A 14,827-nucleotide genomic window follows, 5' to 3' on the forward strand; every position below is an offset into this window, starting at 1 on the left:
AGCTATAATGCAACCGTGACAGAAGTATTCTGGACATTTCACTGCATTTTGCATCATAAGCTTTCATTAAACTGGAGTATGCTAAGATCGTATATATTTCTGTCGTAAAGATAACTATTTTCATCACTGTATGTGGATCCTGAGCTAAAATGAGTTTGACACCAGCCATTAGGTTTTATAGCTGAGAGGAAACCCAAACACGATTCTCGACGTTAACACTGTAAATATGCATCGGTATCGGGTTTATTTTGTGCATACAGAGCTACTAAATGTCAGTAAGTCTGGGTAAATGCCAAACGTAAGTAGTTTGTGTTAGAGGGAGAGGAGAAGCAGATAGAAAAAGGTTGAACCACACATGGGTAAACATTTATTTTTCAGATAAGAACATTACAGAGGTCTTTCATGAGAAAATATGTGTTTTCAGTTGATTCAGGATATGAATCCAACACCACAGAGCTCAAACAGCAGGTGTGTCTGTGTGTGTGTTTCCTGTCACTTATCAGTCAAGTCTGACCAGGTGTCTGTATTGAAGATAGTGAAGGTTTTTTCAAGCTCCTTCCCGAGATTTCTCTTCCTCTCCAGAACCAGAGTTTGTAATTTCGTCATCTGTCAGTCAGAAGAGGGGAGAATAAAAGGATCAATCAGACTCGGATTGCAGTTGCAATGCGAGCTGAATGGGTGTAGTTAATCGGGACCTGTCTGACGTCGTCCTCTGCTGCTGCGACCTGCTCGGTGCCGGGGCCTTTCGGGTTACTGCGTCTCTCCTGCATCTTCTCCACGTGTGTGCGGATCTGTCGCTGCAGCTCTGAGGCTGACCTGCAGGAGGTTAGACTTCAGCACATTAAAGGAGGGGAGACTTCCCCCCATAACGTGCCGGCCTGCGGCCTGCGGCCTTGAAGCCTTTCAGGATAAAAGGCCTGACGACAGATCACAAAACGCTGTGCGTCTGACTGATCGCTTGCTCCTTTTGCTGCCATGATAGCAGAAGGGAATAACACCTCCAGTGTAATCTGGTTTGGGTGCTTTTCTAAACACATAAGCTGGCATCAGAAGAACAAAGGGGAAGTTTCCGCCTGCCGTGTGCAGCCTCTCTTTGTCCACTAGATGTCAGGGAGGATGTATTGTGTAATCATCATGACACAGATGAGATGGATACACCGTGATAACATATAAAATTCATATTCATAAAGGATTCAGGCTGACTCAGCTCGCTTCCTATCAGGCTGAGTCATATTTCAGGATCAGTGCTGCTTTTTATAGGGCAATATTCACACTGTTTGTCACTCAGACGTCCGCCTCACCTGTTCTCTTCCACAGACGGAGCACAGTCGCCGCGCTCCAAACCAGATTTAGAGGCTTCTTCCTGCAACAGAGCCAGCGGAGGGGAGATTATATCACTAACACTGACTTTTCTTCTCGACTGCAGAGTTTACACATGTGTAAAGGCTTACACAGCTGCTGTGATGAGTCGTAAAAGCTACAATCTACACGCAGCTGCAGAATTCAGGTTTTTTTCAGTGTATATTTGGGTTGTGTATAAACACAATGGTCTCCCTTTCCGCTCTGTCTGCATGTCTGTGACCAGAGGCAGATCTGAACTGCTGCTGCTGCAGCTCCACCTGGAAACCCCATTCACTTGCATGAAAAGTGACTGATCTCATTCAAATGCATCTCTATTGTTTAAGTCCTCTGGGCCGTGCCACCCCGGTAAGTGATACTCTGCTGCCCCCCGGTGGTCAGAGGGCTGAGAGGCGCGCAAGCATCCACCTCCTCCTGCTTCCTTTGTCTCTCCAGCTTCTTTTTCTTCAGCTCAAACGCTCTCCTCTCCTGGGCCAGTTTGGCTTTGGTGCGCCACTTCTGCAGAGCCTCTCTGCTTCTGTGGGAGAGTCAGACAACAGTGCTTCAGATCCACCTCAAAACATCCAGGGTTATTGTTTCTCAACGGTCACCTGGGGCCCAGTAAACATCGACTGATCCTCGTACTTTTACATTTCATTGATTTTTCAGTGGCCCCATTTGGCCCAGCCGTTTATGAGTCAACATGCTGTCAGAGCGGCGGTATTACAGTTAATCTCATCCAATCTGATGGTTAAAAAACACAGCGGTCCAGGTAATAGAAGACATTATTTGCCCCCATGAAGTTTCAAGATTATTAGTTTTCTTTGAAAAGCATTCATCATTTCTGTCTGGAAACACTTTGAGGGTTAAGCTTTTCAGCCCTCTTAGTAACTAACCTCTCTATTGAGGCATTTTGCAGACCATGTGCTTTAACGTTCACGCTCAGAGGTTTTTAAACTCCAGCTACCACAGTATGAAACAAGTTCGTGAAGGCAAAAGCTGTGAGTTGAGAAAATATCGACACGTTTGATGTGTGCTGAAAGGCAATATCGAGAAAGTTGTGTTTTTTTGGTGAGACATAAAACTTAAACTCTTCACTCATTTTGATGTTTCTAATGTTTGAGAAAGAGGCGTTCAAAGAGGAACACGGTGGGGGGAATCATGAAGTCTTTATTTGTTTCACAATATGGCTCAAGACTCTCTTGAGAAATATCACTACAATACTCTCGAAAGTTTTGATGACTGAGTGAAACGCACAGATCCTGTCATGTCATAAAATCTGAAGGAGCTTCAGTGATTCTGGGATCTGGGGGGTCGCTGGTTGGAATACTATTGCTCGCAGTGGGTCACTCAGTGAGGACCACACTCATCCAGACTAAAACCTGTGCCAAATCAAACATGGAGATCACTTATTCCCAATGCACGAAAGCAGCTAAAATACACCAGAATCCTGTTTCGGGGCGGCACAGCGGTGCAGTGGTTAGACCTCAGCTGGATTCCAGGCTTGTATTCTTGTGTGTTCACAAATGTCTCGCCTCCTCTTCATTGCTCCCATTGTACTGTTTGTATATAAGTATTTCTTGAGCTTATCTAACACTACTTTTTGTCTACATATTGTACATAGTGTACATGGCATTCTCTGTGGACAGCAGAGAAAGATTCCACTGTTCGAAACACTTCAGGACCCCAGTGGGCCTAACATGGTGAAAAGAGACGGACGGATGAATAAGCTTCTGTGTACGAAGTGAAGTAACGTAAGCATGTAAAACAGAAGTCAAATGTTTGTAGAAAAACTTTAAAATGATCAAAGTTTTTCATGGGGGATGAATCATTTGGCTGAATCTTTGTATTGTGCACACAGGAGAGGTGAAGTTAAGGTCAGCTTACTTTCTTCTTTGTTCCAGGACGGCCTGTTTCTCCTTCTCCGCCCGCCTCCTCTCCTCCGGCCTCTCCCCGCTCTCAGTATCAAACAGCGGGAGCTTGGGGATTACTCCCGCCTCTGTGGTTGTCTTTTTCCTGACAAATAAATCGAAACAAAATGATTTCTAATTCCCTCCGGAGCCTCAGCCGAGGCAGGCCGGGGGGATCTTTTTCCTTTTTTCCCCCCTCATCACTCGGTGGAGAATGTCATTAAAAAGTGTTTCGCCATCATTTTCCCAGGCACGGTGCCACGTATCCCTGCCCTCTGCCACAAGTCCAGACCTCAGCAGTAAAGTTAGCTGCCGCAACAAAAAACAATCATCTGATCTTTCAGAGTATAACCTTTTTACTGCGTTAGAGAGAGACGAGTGGGGAGATCTGGTGGATGTGCTCTGCTGAGGCGAAGCTTTCTGCTGCTGTGAACGGGGTCCGCTCATCTCTCGGGAGCCAGAAGAGCCGCAAATTAATGCACACAGTTGTTCTGCATGATCACCTTCATTCTCAGAAGAAACATGTCTGGACTGAAATCACTGAGTGGCCTGATGCGCTTGGAGATGATGCAGACCATAAGCTATTCATTAATCATAATTACTCAGTATAACTGCAGGGACCAACTGCGTTGGTGTACAACAGCGGCCTAAAGCGCTGTTATTAAAATATCAAATGTAATATAAAAAGTCGCCCTGAAGATTTCCACTGACCGATTGAGTGAAGCTCTTGAACCTTTTTTCCCCAGTCATCTCAAATTTGTACTTTTTTCAAAAAGGCCACCAGTTAGCCTTTCCAAACTAAATGGATGGAAAAAGACCACAAAAGAAGACCCGTGTGTCCACATCAAGCACGAGAAGACAAAAACACTGCAGGAGGCAGTACCAGATGTGAAAAACCAGAGAAAAAAAAAAGCACACACTACTTATTTTGTCCTATTTAGTTGCAGCAAGAACAAACATTGGCCTGAACTTCCTTGTCCTCATTAAAGGTACTTGGCATTTAAAAAAAACAACAACTTTTTTTGAAACCAATTTCGCATTTTTTCCATTAGATATGAAGAAAAATTTTTAATGCAGGACAAAGTCTTCACGGAGCAGTGAAGTCAAGCTCCAGTCAGACCACGTGAGGCTCAGCAGCTAACATGCTGAACTTTGCTGTTTCCATCTGTCATCAAAGACGAGTTGCTCTTATATGGGGCATAATGTGCGACTGTCTCCAGGCAAAGACCAGCGAAGACCGCAGGAAGTTACTATTCTCAGCCAAGAGATAATACAGAATAAATAAGCAGGAAAGAATTAATTAGTTCGCTTTCGAGGTGGTGGAAGAGCCGACATTTCATGATCTCGGCCCCTCCTCTCTATTTCCTGCCTTTTTGCACAGTTAATCTCTCTCCCGGCTGCTCACACATCACATTCATTTCCTCCTCATGGAACTCCGGAGAAAACATCAATCTGACCCAACAATCGGCTTATTTGTGCTTCAAAGAAGAAGCCCTTCCTGGTCTCCTCAGCACCTCTTTTGGACTCACCTCCTGTTCGTGGGGAGGGTTTGTGAGTTGGATCTGTTCCGGCCCTGAGCGACGGAGGCCAGCTCGGACCGGTCCAGCAGGGTCAGCCTCTCCTTCAGCTCCCTGAACCTCTGCAGGTCGTCCTCGTCCACCGAGTCCTCCTGCTCGTCCAGCTCCGACAGCTGGAGCTTCTCCAGCGCTGGCAGCTCTGAAACAGCGATCAGGGGCAACACCATCGTCTGAATGCGGCTCACGGAGGCACGGTGATTCCTGGATGACCGGCGGGAAAGACTGATAAGACTAAGGGCTTGTTTGGAAACCGCAGCCCAGATTTATCACCACTTTGAAGGGAGTTTTAGTGCTAACGTTTTATAAGATTCTAATTTTAATGATTTATGTGGACTTGCAGAGGAGAATATGTGATCAGCAAGATTTTATTGAATTATTAGAATTAATGTCTTGGTAAAACTTTCACCCACTGTGGGATAATTAGACTCGCACAGGCCAAATATTCCATTTTTATCAGGGCTGAGAAAGGTTGATGACAGTGCGCTATGTAAATGAACGGCACGCATTCTATCGGATCTACTCGACTCCCACTCCAATTAAAGGAGAGGAGATTTCCCTTCTGAGGACCCGGAGCCCTGTCTTTGTTAATAACCTTGTAGGCGGGCAGATAAATGGCTTGATTGAGGGGGTCTGGCGGCGCTCGCCGTGCGGCGGCGGCCTCTCCCGTGGAGGGCCGTCCTCGGCTCCTCGCAGTGATTACCTCCAGACAGCGCCGGGTGACAGACAGAGCTCCCGTTTAGAGCGCGCAGGTTATCGATCACTTCCATCATCCGGCTAAAAATATTACAGAGCTGGAGACGGGCGGGAGTGAGGACAGGAGTTTAAAAAAGAGAAAGTCATCCGAGTGGCACGCGCTGCCTCCGAGGGAACAGCAGTCACACCAGTGAAGCGGCACCAGGGCAGGGAGCTATTTTTGTGTCCGGCCGTCCTATCTGTGACAAAAAGAGCAGATGGCTGCGATGCACGTGCTCGTGGCGCACTTGGCTGCTGTGGGTTTTTTCTTTTTTTTTTTTCCATGCTCAAAGTTAAGGTGCCTTTCACTCACCTGGAGGGGTTTTGCTGGTGATGACTGGCCGCTGAGCCAGAGCGGTCCTCAGGTACTGGAGGATGACCTGCAGGCCCTGGTGCAGGATGTGCTGCGGGGGGAAACGGACGGGGCAGTCCCTCAGGTTCAGGCCACTCAGGGAAATCACATTTCCTGAAGAACAAAAAAAGATTGTTGTTTCTAACAGCTGAGTTTGTTATTCCCATTAAATTACACCGAAAAATTACAATCTCTGCAGACACTTATGAAGCACTGAAACCAAGCAGTGGGATCATTTCTTCATGTGTCAAGTGATGATGGTTTCTTGTTGCTCCCTCACACCTCGAGGCCTGGACTCCACAGGACCTCTGAAGGTGTGATGTGGTATCTGGCACCAAGACGCTAGCAGCACATTCCTATAGTCCCTCCAGGTGTGTGTGTGTGTGTGTGCGTTGTGGTGGTCGCCATCTAGGACCCTGACGCCTGTTTGCCACCTTTCCTCTGTTGGACCAGTTTCAATGGAGCCTGACCACGACACCGTCTCTTAGTCCACTCGTTGGTGGTGATGGGAGGTCCAAGAAGGCCCAACTCCCACGCACGTTTCAACAAGGATCAAATCTTGTCAGGCTCCCTCAAATCAGGCTCCATTTTCCCTCAACCGATGATTAATTTCTTTAAAAATGCTGCTTGTTGTGGTTTCTGCAGCCTTCAGAACTGTGTTCTCTTCACTTTGCTGCAGTCGGCTAGTGAGTTTTAGACATAGCGATGCAAACACGAGCGCTTTAACGTGTGGGAATGTGGTGTGGCAGCTCGAAAACCCGAGGCCACGTCCGAGCGTGGACAGGTGTGAGGAGGTCAGCAGGCTCTACGGCTTGGAGTGGAGCTCAGGCCGTGTTTAAAAGCAGAAGGTTAACGAGGGAACGAGCCGAGCAAGGGCTGTGGATTTGGGGATGTGAGGAACAGTGACGCTCACAAATCACGACGGGCACAAGTCAGGCCAGAGAGTCGCTTCAAATAATGAGAAACGGTTCTGCGATTTTCAGTGGAAATGAATTCATGGCTCTGCGTGGAAACAATGGCAGCGGATAAATGAGAAGCACAGCATCTTTCCTGCTGCCGCTGTTAATTCCACAAACTGTCTCTGCAGATTTAATTTTTCTTTTTTTGTATAAATAACACAGAGACTTGTGGAGAAGCTGTTTTTGCCTCTGTAAACAGGACATGTTTGAAATGAGAACTTATAACAAGTCAAACTTGGTGTTAAGTCTGTCTTTAAAAAAAACCTTAAAGATCGAAACACAAGGAAACATCGCTGAGAAGTCATGACAAAAAAATCTCATACAATATTTCTCTTTGGGATATGAGAAACAATATAAAATAATTAGTGCTGTCAGTTTTAATCACATTGATCGCAATGAATCGTGATTAATTCATGGAGAACTGTCAACAGTTAACTTTTTTAAAGTTGAGATTAATCGCAATGAAGAATCTAATCCTCATAAATCAGTCCCAATGTTGGGAAAAAGACTATTATCCTCTAGTTCTTTTCTTTAACCCAATTGGCAGACCTCAATGGATTAATCGTGATTAAAACTGACAGCACTAAAAATAATCTAAGATTTCCAGATATAAATTTAATGTTCTCTTCATGAAGCTTTACCTTTTCTCATGTTTCATTGCATTCCATATGTTAAGGAGTTATTTCCATGTTTTCTTGAAACATATGTAATTTTCCAGACATATAGCAGCATTAGCTTCTAATATCTTCAATGAGAAAAGAATTAATAAAATATTGTTTCTTTTGGAATGTGTTTCTCTTGGAAGAATAAGAGCTTTTTAAAAATTCCTTATACATTTCTTTATAAATAAAGTGTTTTCATCTACTAGAAAAACTGGCAATAAATTATAAGAAACCTCAACTGATTCATAGAGATGGATCCTGTGAAATCCCACTTCGTTTTTCATTTGACTAGAAAATGTTGACTAAAGTCGAGCAGGAAGTTAAAGGTCAAAAGTAACCATGTGGATTGGTTCACGACACAAAACAGCAGCTTCAGTCCTTCAGGTTATTGGTCGAGTGAAAGCAGAAGAACGCAGAAAGAAGCACACTTACATGCACTTTGTTATTCAAATATACATGAAAATGATGCGAGACATCCTGTGATTGTCCGTACACGACTCACCAAGCTCAGGGGGAAGTTCTGAGATCGGGTTTCCTTCAAGAAGAAGTGTTTTCAGACACCTGCGGGAATTAAATCGCAGCTGTGAGATTTGGATGTTTGATAAAGGCTGAAAGAGCTGAAATAAACACTTGAAAAGGGTCCAAAGGTTTACTGCATAAAACCCCCAAAGCGCCTGACATTAAAATGTATCTGAAAGAAAGCGTCTGACTCTGTTGAAAGGAATCGCCACAGTGAGTATTTGTAACTTGCGCTGGAGACGAGTTTTTTTTGTTAATGTCAGATGACCTTCTGGCCTCAATTGGGATTCAAACCCAGATTCACTACAACTGAAGGTCAAGACCTAACCGATGCACCACCCGGGGCGAGATCAGGGAGTCTGGAGAACTGTATCTAACCTCGCATCTGTTGCACAGAAGGAGACCTGAGCAGCCAAAGAATTGCTTCAGTTTCAGTCTATTGAAAGAAACGAAGTCGGGCTGCCACTTCACCGGCACCTCAGCTGTCCATCAACCACTTGACAATGCCTTACATTCACCTTTGTTTTTTCTTTTGGGCAAACGTGGATCACGGGCCAACAATGGCCCACAACACAGTCCAATCCAGCCAACATGATGACACGACACAGACTAACAACTGCAATCAAAGCATTATATGTTTTTTTCAGTTACAGTCTGTAAAATCAAACAATTGAATGCAAAAAGGTCCTGGTGAAGCTACATTAGCAGTAGGAGTCAGGAGGAGGAATCAGAGTCAAACACATTTCAGTTTATGGTCATACATGCAGCCCAATTTCACCTCAAGTGTTCCGGACTGGTAAAATAATGCCATATTAACCTTTAAAATCAATTTTTAAAGTTCTGCTTTGTTGTGTTGCAGAGTATATGTTAGGAAAATATCTATATTGTCCCAAAATCAAACAATCAAATACCAAAAATTTCTACAGTTTCAGCAAATAGCAATCTTGGTGATACCCACTGGTGCAAAACTCGGTTGCAAGTTGCATGACTTTATAATCTCAAGCTGGACAGCGTAGCTTTGAGGCTGATGCTATAGTTTCTCAGCTGGACTTTGTGTTGTATTGAGTCTGCTACTCTTCAGAGAAAAAAAAATTATGTGTTTTCTTAGAATTTTTATACAATTTACTTGGTGGTTTGGTGAATCAGATTGGAGCCTCTTGAGGGTCAAATTTGGCCCACGGGCCTTATGTTTGACACCCCTGCTGCAAAACATGCATGCTCAAGAAATTTTGCTTGAGATTGCACATTTTGTCAAAAGACATTTCTAATTATCCAATAAACTCCTGTGGTGGAACCTGGGGTTAAGTCCTGACTTGGAGTGTGTGGGGACCGCGGTTTGAATCATGGTTGCTGCATTCAATGCAAAAAGCTGTTCAACAATGGAAGCTGTAATGTGGAACTGTATGTGGTGACCCTGAGTAAGAAGCAGCTCAACAGAAATGTATTCTATCAGAGGCACACGATCAATATAATGGTGACAACGGCGTATTGATTTCCCCACAGGTATGTGACTTTATGCACAGAGTGTGTGTTTTCTGTGGGGTTTATAAAGTGTTTGTGTTTTGTTAAATCCAGCAGCTGGAGACCTGTCTACTCAGGAAGAATGTGATGACTCCTCTTCAGTAGATTACACTCTGTCTGAAATCAGTGAATATTTTATTTATTACGAACCTGTGTGAGCCGATTTCAGGCGGGAGCGATGTAATTTGGTTTTTTCTCAGGTCCAGCCACAGCAGTTTGGGCAGGCTGATGAACATGGACTCTGGGATACTGGATATGAGGTTCCCTTCCAGACACAAATACTGAAGACAAAACCACAAGCGAGTAAGAAATAAAATACAATGCAGGAGGACTGATGTCATTGGAGTTTCAAACTCTTACAGCCAGCTCAAGATGATTAATTTGACATTTAGGTTAAATATTGTTAGTATAGTGAACAACTAAATGTGTTTAAATGAATTCAAGAGAGAGAGAAATGATCCAATTTAGAGAATTTTTAGAGATATAAATGGTAAATTGAGACTTATTTTGGTGACTTTGACTATCCTCAACACATTTAGTTCCATGCAGCATGTGCATGTACATATATTTACACTATCTTAGCTATCTGAGATTACAATTACAATCAATTACCGGGTATTTTGGCAGGTGCCCTGTGAAGGGTTCAAGTGCTCAGATCCTTATTGTAATAACTGAATACATTACTGCATATTGCATGTTCACCTGATACTGTGCAACAGCGGTGTGATTGTGTCTACATGATGGCCTGGAGATCTGTGGAGACTTGTGTTGAAGCACAGCAGCATGGCCGCGTGCAGCTGGCTCGTATAATAAAGTGAAAGATCAAACTGACCGTCAGGGAGGAGCTCTCCAGGACACTGTCTGGGATCCGTTCCAGCTGAGATCTCCTCAGACTCAAGGTCTCTGCTGGGTGATGCTGTGGCGGTGAGAGGGGGGTCTGCCGGGTGACAGCACAGCCCGCAAACACACAGCTCGCCCCGGGATGACCCCCCTCTCTGTCCGGGGAGCTCATTGCAGCGCCACTGCAGGTGACGACGGAAAACTTTGTTTCTTACACGAGTTACAGCATCTTCTATTTACTTTATTTACATCAACGAGTGATTTAACCACCCCGTACTCACCGCCTTTTTCAGGAAACATCCGTATAAAAGCCTCGAAAGAAGACAAAACGCGGAGCCGAATCATGTCACGTTCATGCTGTACGTCGTTACCATGGCGACGTGTCCCATACAAATGACGTCACGGCTCACATGTCAACAGAATGAAATGGAGCTTATCTTTTAATTTTAACAAGAACATTTTAGGAGAAAAAATCTATTTGTTTATGATTTAACTCAGATTACAAGCGAATTAGGGCCACCTAAAAAAACTGACATTAATTAAAATTTAAAAAATTTAAAGAAAAAAAAAGATCTCTGCTTAACCATCAAAGGGGTTCTGCTGATCACACTAAAACAATTGACAATGAAATATGAATAAAATCAATTGAAGTATTTTTGAATATTTAAATTTAACAAGAAAACGATCATAACAACAAGAAAACTTTTTTCATCAGGGTAAAAATGTGTCAAAATAATGATAAATGTTTTCCCAACAAAAGCCAAAAGCAGAGCAATATATTCCTTCACTGTAGTAGTTCTACGTTTCCATTACAAAATAGATCATATGTTTAGAATAAGGTCTTAATGTAATCTCAAATATAATTCCATTATAGTGAGAATAACAACTGTTTTGTTTAAAATAAAGTTGAGGAGAATGATTATGCAATCAAGGCTTTCCTATACTATTCACATAATCACAACCAAAATGCTCTTCTTGTTTTCTTTCCCTGTCCCCCTTAAATGTCACTTCAACAATAATTTAATTGCATTTGCACTTCATTCTGAATGTACATTCACTTTTTTTGTTAACTACTTTTTATAATGATGTGGCTCTCATCCTGTAAATCTCATGAAAAACTCCAATTCCGACTCAACCAAACCTTGACTTTATTCCATGCAGAACAGCACATGAACCTAAATGTGCATATTGTGGACAAAGTGTTAATCCCTCTGTGATCTGGCTCCACCCAGCCATCATCTGATGAGATTAGGGAGTAATTCAAGGTTCATTTGGGCTCAGATGAATGGTGTGTGTGTGTGTGTGTGTGTGTGTGTGTGTGTGTGTGTGTGTGTGTGTGTGTGTGTGTGTGTGTGTGTGTGTGTGTGTGTGTGTGTGTGTGTGTGTGTCTCTCACTGGAGAGGAACTCATACTCCGCTCACACACACACCTGTCCAGCTCCTCGTAACACTGCAAGAGGACTTCCTCTTTCTCCTTTCAAAATAAAAACACTTCTTTTCAAACAGGAACAAAAAATGACAACAATTTACTTTTTTTTTTATTCCACGCTAAGAAGATTTTTTCATACTCCGAGGCTTTTGTAGGTGAGGAATCTATGACCCATTACAGCTACAAGACAATTCAAAGAGCTTTATATGGACAGACAAGGGTATATGAAAGAAAAATGGATCGAAACAAGGTAATGAAAAATTACAGTTGAAATACAAAAGGCAGTTTAATAGGTGAAAAATATCTCTGATTTAACTTCTGTGTGAAGCCTGTATGTTCTCACTGTGTGTGGGTTTTCTCCAAGCACACTGCTGTTCTTGAACAATCCATCAAATCATGACTGTTCGGTGAATTGGTGACTCGAAGTGTGTGTGTGTGTGTGTGCTTGTGTGTGTGTGTGTGTGTGTGTGTGTGTGTGTGTGTGTGTGTGTGTGTGTTTCATGATGGATTGTGTGTCGCGCATTCACCCATAACTTATCTGGAATTGGCTACAGTGAACTGGTGGTTGGTGTAAAAAGTTAAAATTGCTGATGTTGTACATCAGAGTACGTAAGTCATTACATTGATTTGTTACAATGTTCATAATTAGTGTTGTACAAAATATATAGCTTTTTTTTTTTTTTTTTACTATTTCTAAAATTATAATCCAGCCAGGCTTTTCTTTGTGGAGAGTGCAGATTCTCCCTATGGAACAGTTTTCTCTGGGTCCATCAGTTTCCTTCTGTCCAAAATTACGCATGTGACATTAAAACGCTTAAATGCTTAAATTTTGTCCTGTGATGGACAGGAGACCTGTGAAGATCAAGCCATAAAGAAGATGGATGGATGGGAAGCAGGTGTCTCAACACTAAAATGTGGTGAAATGTGATGAAAACAAAGGTTACCACTGATGTCTCCCTTTATGATTCTCATTGCCAAGTGGAAGCAAACTTGTTCAGTTTATGTATTTATCTTATAGGGGCAAAAGAATCCAGAGATTTAACCATTTTAACAACATGTGGCATTGGGTCACCGCACAGTTGTGCAGTGGTTAAGTGCTCGCAGTGAGAAGGTTTTTTTTATATTCTTTAAAGTTCCCAGCCTTCAAGAGGTTCCATTCCAGCTCAGGAAAGGACCAAGCTGTAAAAATTACAAAGAAACTATCAACTTCGTAACACATTTCTGAAGAGGAGCAGACACAACACTAACACACCTGACTGAGTTTGTAAAAAAACACGCACAATACAACAGTTACACAAGAAGATTTTTGGACATTTCCATTAGACTGGAAAAAATGCAAACCACTTGTTTAGGTAAGGTTCATTGTTTTGTGCACATCGTTTTGCGTACAGTTGTATAAAGGTGTTTTATACATCTTGCTACAGTTGTTATTGTAGATTTGTGTAGTGTAAATGGCATGAACAAAAACGTGTTCGAGCTCCCTGATCTACAGGATGTCAGATCAGTTTTACAGTTATACCAGAGGCGTGGCAGCTTCACGGAATGATTGATATGGCTTTTAACCAATGAGAATTGAGGCGGGACATGGCTCGACCAATCAGATCGCACCAGTAACATATTGGCTCCGCCCCTTAGATTTCCTTCTTCTTATGCGCCTTGTTAATTTCCCACAGAGAAGTGTTTTCCCCCAGATTGTAATATTTACAGCCCCTCTGAGAGATACACTTAGAAAAACAACTTTGCAGCTGATCTCTCGCTCTGATTCGTTACACTTTCCACTAAATCGAAATCCTCGCTGCTTTTATTTCTCTGACGTCCCGCTCGGCTTCATCCGCGCGCGCGTCTGGCTTGACGCAGCCCCGACTCCCAGCCCCGACTAAACACACAAGTCGGTCGGTGTGGCCGCGGAAGACAGCTGAAGGCGATCCGCGGCGACCGAGCGCCCCGGAGCTCGCAACTTTACCGAGCCGCGTCCCGCGTGCACGGCCGGCCGCGGCTCCGTCCGTCAACGCGCCCCCGACGCGCTCCCGCTCCTCCGCCGCCTGGCTCTCCGGCACACTTCAAGACGCGCTGCCTCACGCTGATCGGCCCGGTTTTTTAGTGGGGAGGATAAGAAAAAAAAAGAAAAGAAAAGAAAAAAAAGAAAGGAAATAAACGGGGAGGAGAGTGAAATGGTCTTTTTCTTGAGGATGGTGCCCAAAGCAGAGCTGTAGTTTCTCTTCCAGAGGCGAGGAATGCAAGCTGAGCATCAATGTTTCACTGGGGCAAGTGGAAGAAGAGGATGGGAGCCAATAGTTCTTCAAAGAGACCAGTTTTCGACGAAAAAGAAGATGGTAAGTTGTGGGGAATGTCTCATTAACTTTGGGAGCCGCTGCTGTTCGGGTTTGACAGCTTGCAAAGCCAAGCTGTCAAAGTTTTCAGTGAGAAATTTCATTATCAGCTGAGAAGCTCAGGCTGCAAACACTGTGTCTGTCTGGGGAATAGAGTCCATCTCAGCCAGAGGCGATGAGAAAAGAAGCAAAGCAACCTTGAATCTTTACTTTACCGACATTTCAATGCACTGCATGGAGCACACAAAGTTTCTATACAGATTTGTTTTTTTATATATATTGTTAAAAGCCTGAATGAATGTCTTTTGAAATGTGGGCTGGAGACAGTGCAAATTGTATAATTAGGATCAGATTAGTTTCATGCATGGAGGTAATGGTAATTCACAGATATCATGTCACGTGTATGGGAGGAAATGGCCAATTTAACTGAATCCAGTGTCTTCCAGTGCTTTCATGAAAAATGCACTGACCAAGTTTCAGGAAAAATTTGACTAAATGAGGTCAATTCACTGCAGGGACTTGGTCATATGAGCTGTGGTTGTGCGTGCGTGTGTGCGCGTGCGTGTGTTTAGTACACCTTCCTCCATACAGGGGTAACCCAATTAAGCCTCCTGCTTTTTGCCCTCAGGGAAAGTGTTCAGCTTGAGATTGAAAAAGAA

The 14,827-nt window shown here is 43.5% G+C and overlaps 2 protein-coding genes across 2 annotated transcripts in view; one reads left to right on the forward strand and one right to left on the reverse strand.

Annotated features, from left to right (window-relative positions):
• Positions 1–481: 481 nt before the first annotated feature.
• On the reverse strand, positions 482–10,582 carry LOC115399251 (leucine-rich repeat-containing protein 27-like). Its single transcript, XM_030106531.1, has 10 exons — positions 10,403–10,582; positions 9,721–9,851; positions 8,033–8,091; positions 5,867–6,023; positions 4,779–5,005; positions 3,226–3,367; positions 1,768–1,876; positions 1,302–1,363; positions 696–816; positions 482–606 (listed from the first exon to the last, which is right to left on the reverse strand). The coding sequence occupies exons 1-10, from the start codon at positions 10,580–10,582 to the stop codon at positions 493–495; spliced, it is 1,302 nt and encodes a 433-aa protein (XP_029962391.1). The 3' UTR covers positions 482–492.
• A 3,009-nt stretch (positions 10,583–13,591) lies between these two features.
• Positions 13,592–14,827, forward strand: part of stk32c (serine/threonine kinase 32C) — an 88,373-nt gene continuing 87,137 nt past the window's right edge. Inside the window, exon 1 of the mRNA XM_030106189.1 lies at positions 13,592–14,171. Coding sequence (XP_029962049.1) covers positions 14,090–14,171 — 82 coding nt within the window. The 5' untranslated portion in view covers positions 13,592–14,089. The remainder of the gene's footprint in view (positions 14,172–14,827) is intronic.

The sequence above is a fragment of the Salarias fasciatus genome, chromosome 13, assembly GCF_902148845.1.
Source record: "Salarias fasciatus chromosome 13, fSalaFa1.1, whole genome shotgun sequence".
In the NCBI taxonomy this organism is placed as follows: domain Eukaryota; kingdom Metazoa; phylum Chordata; class Actinopteri; order Blenniiformes; family Blenniidae; genus Salarias; species Salarias fasciatus.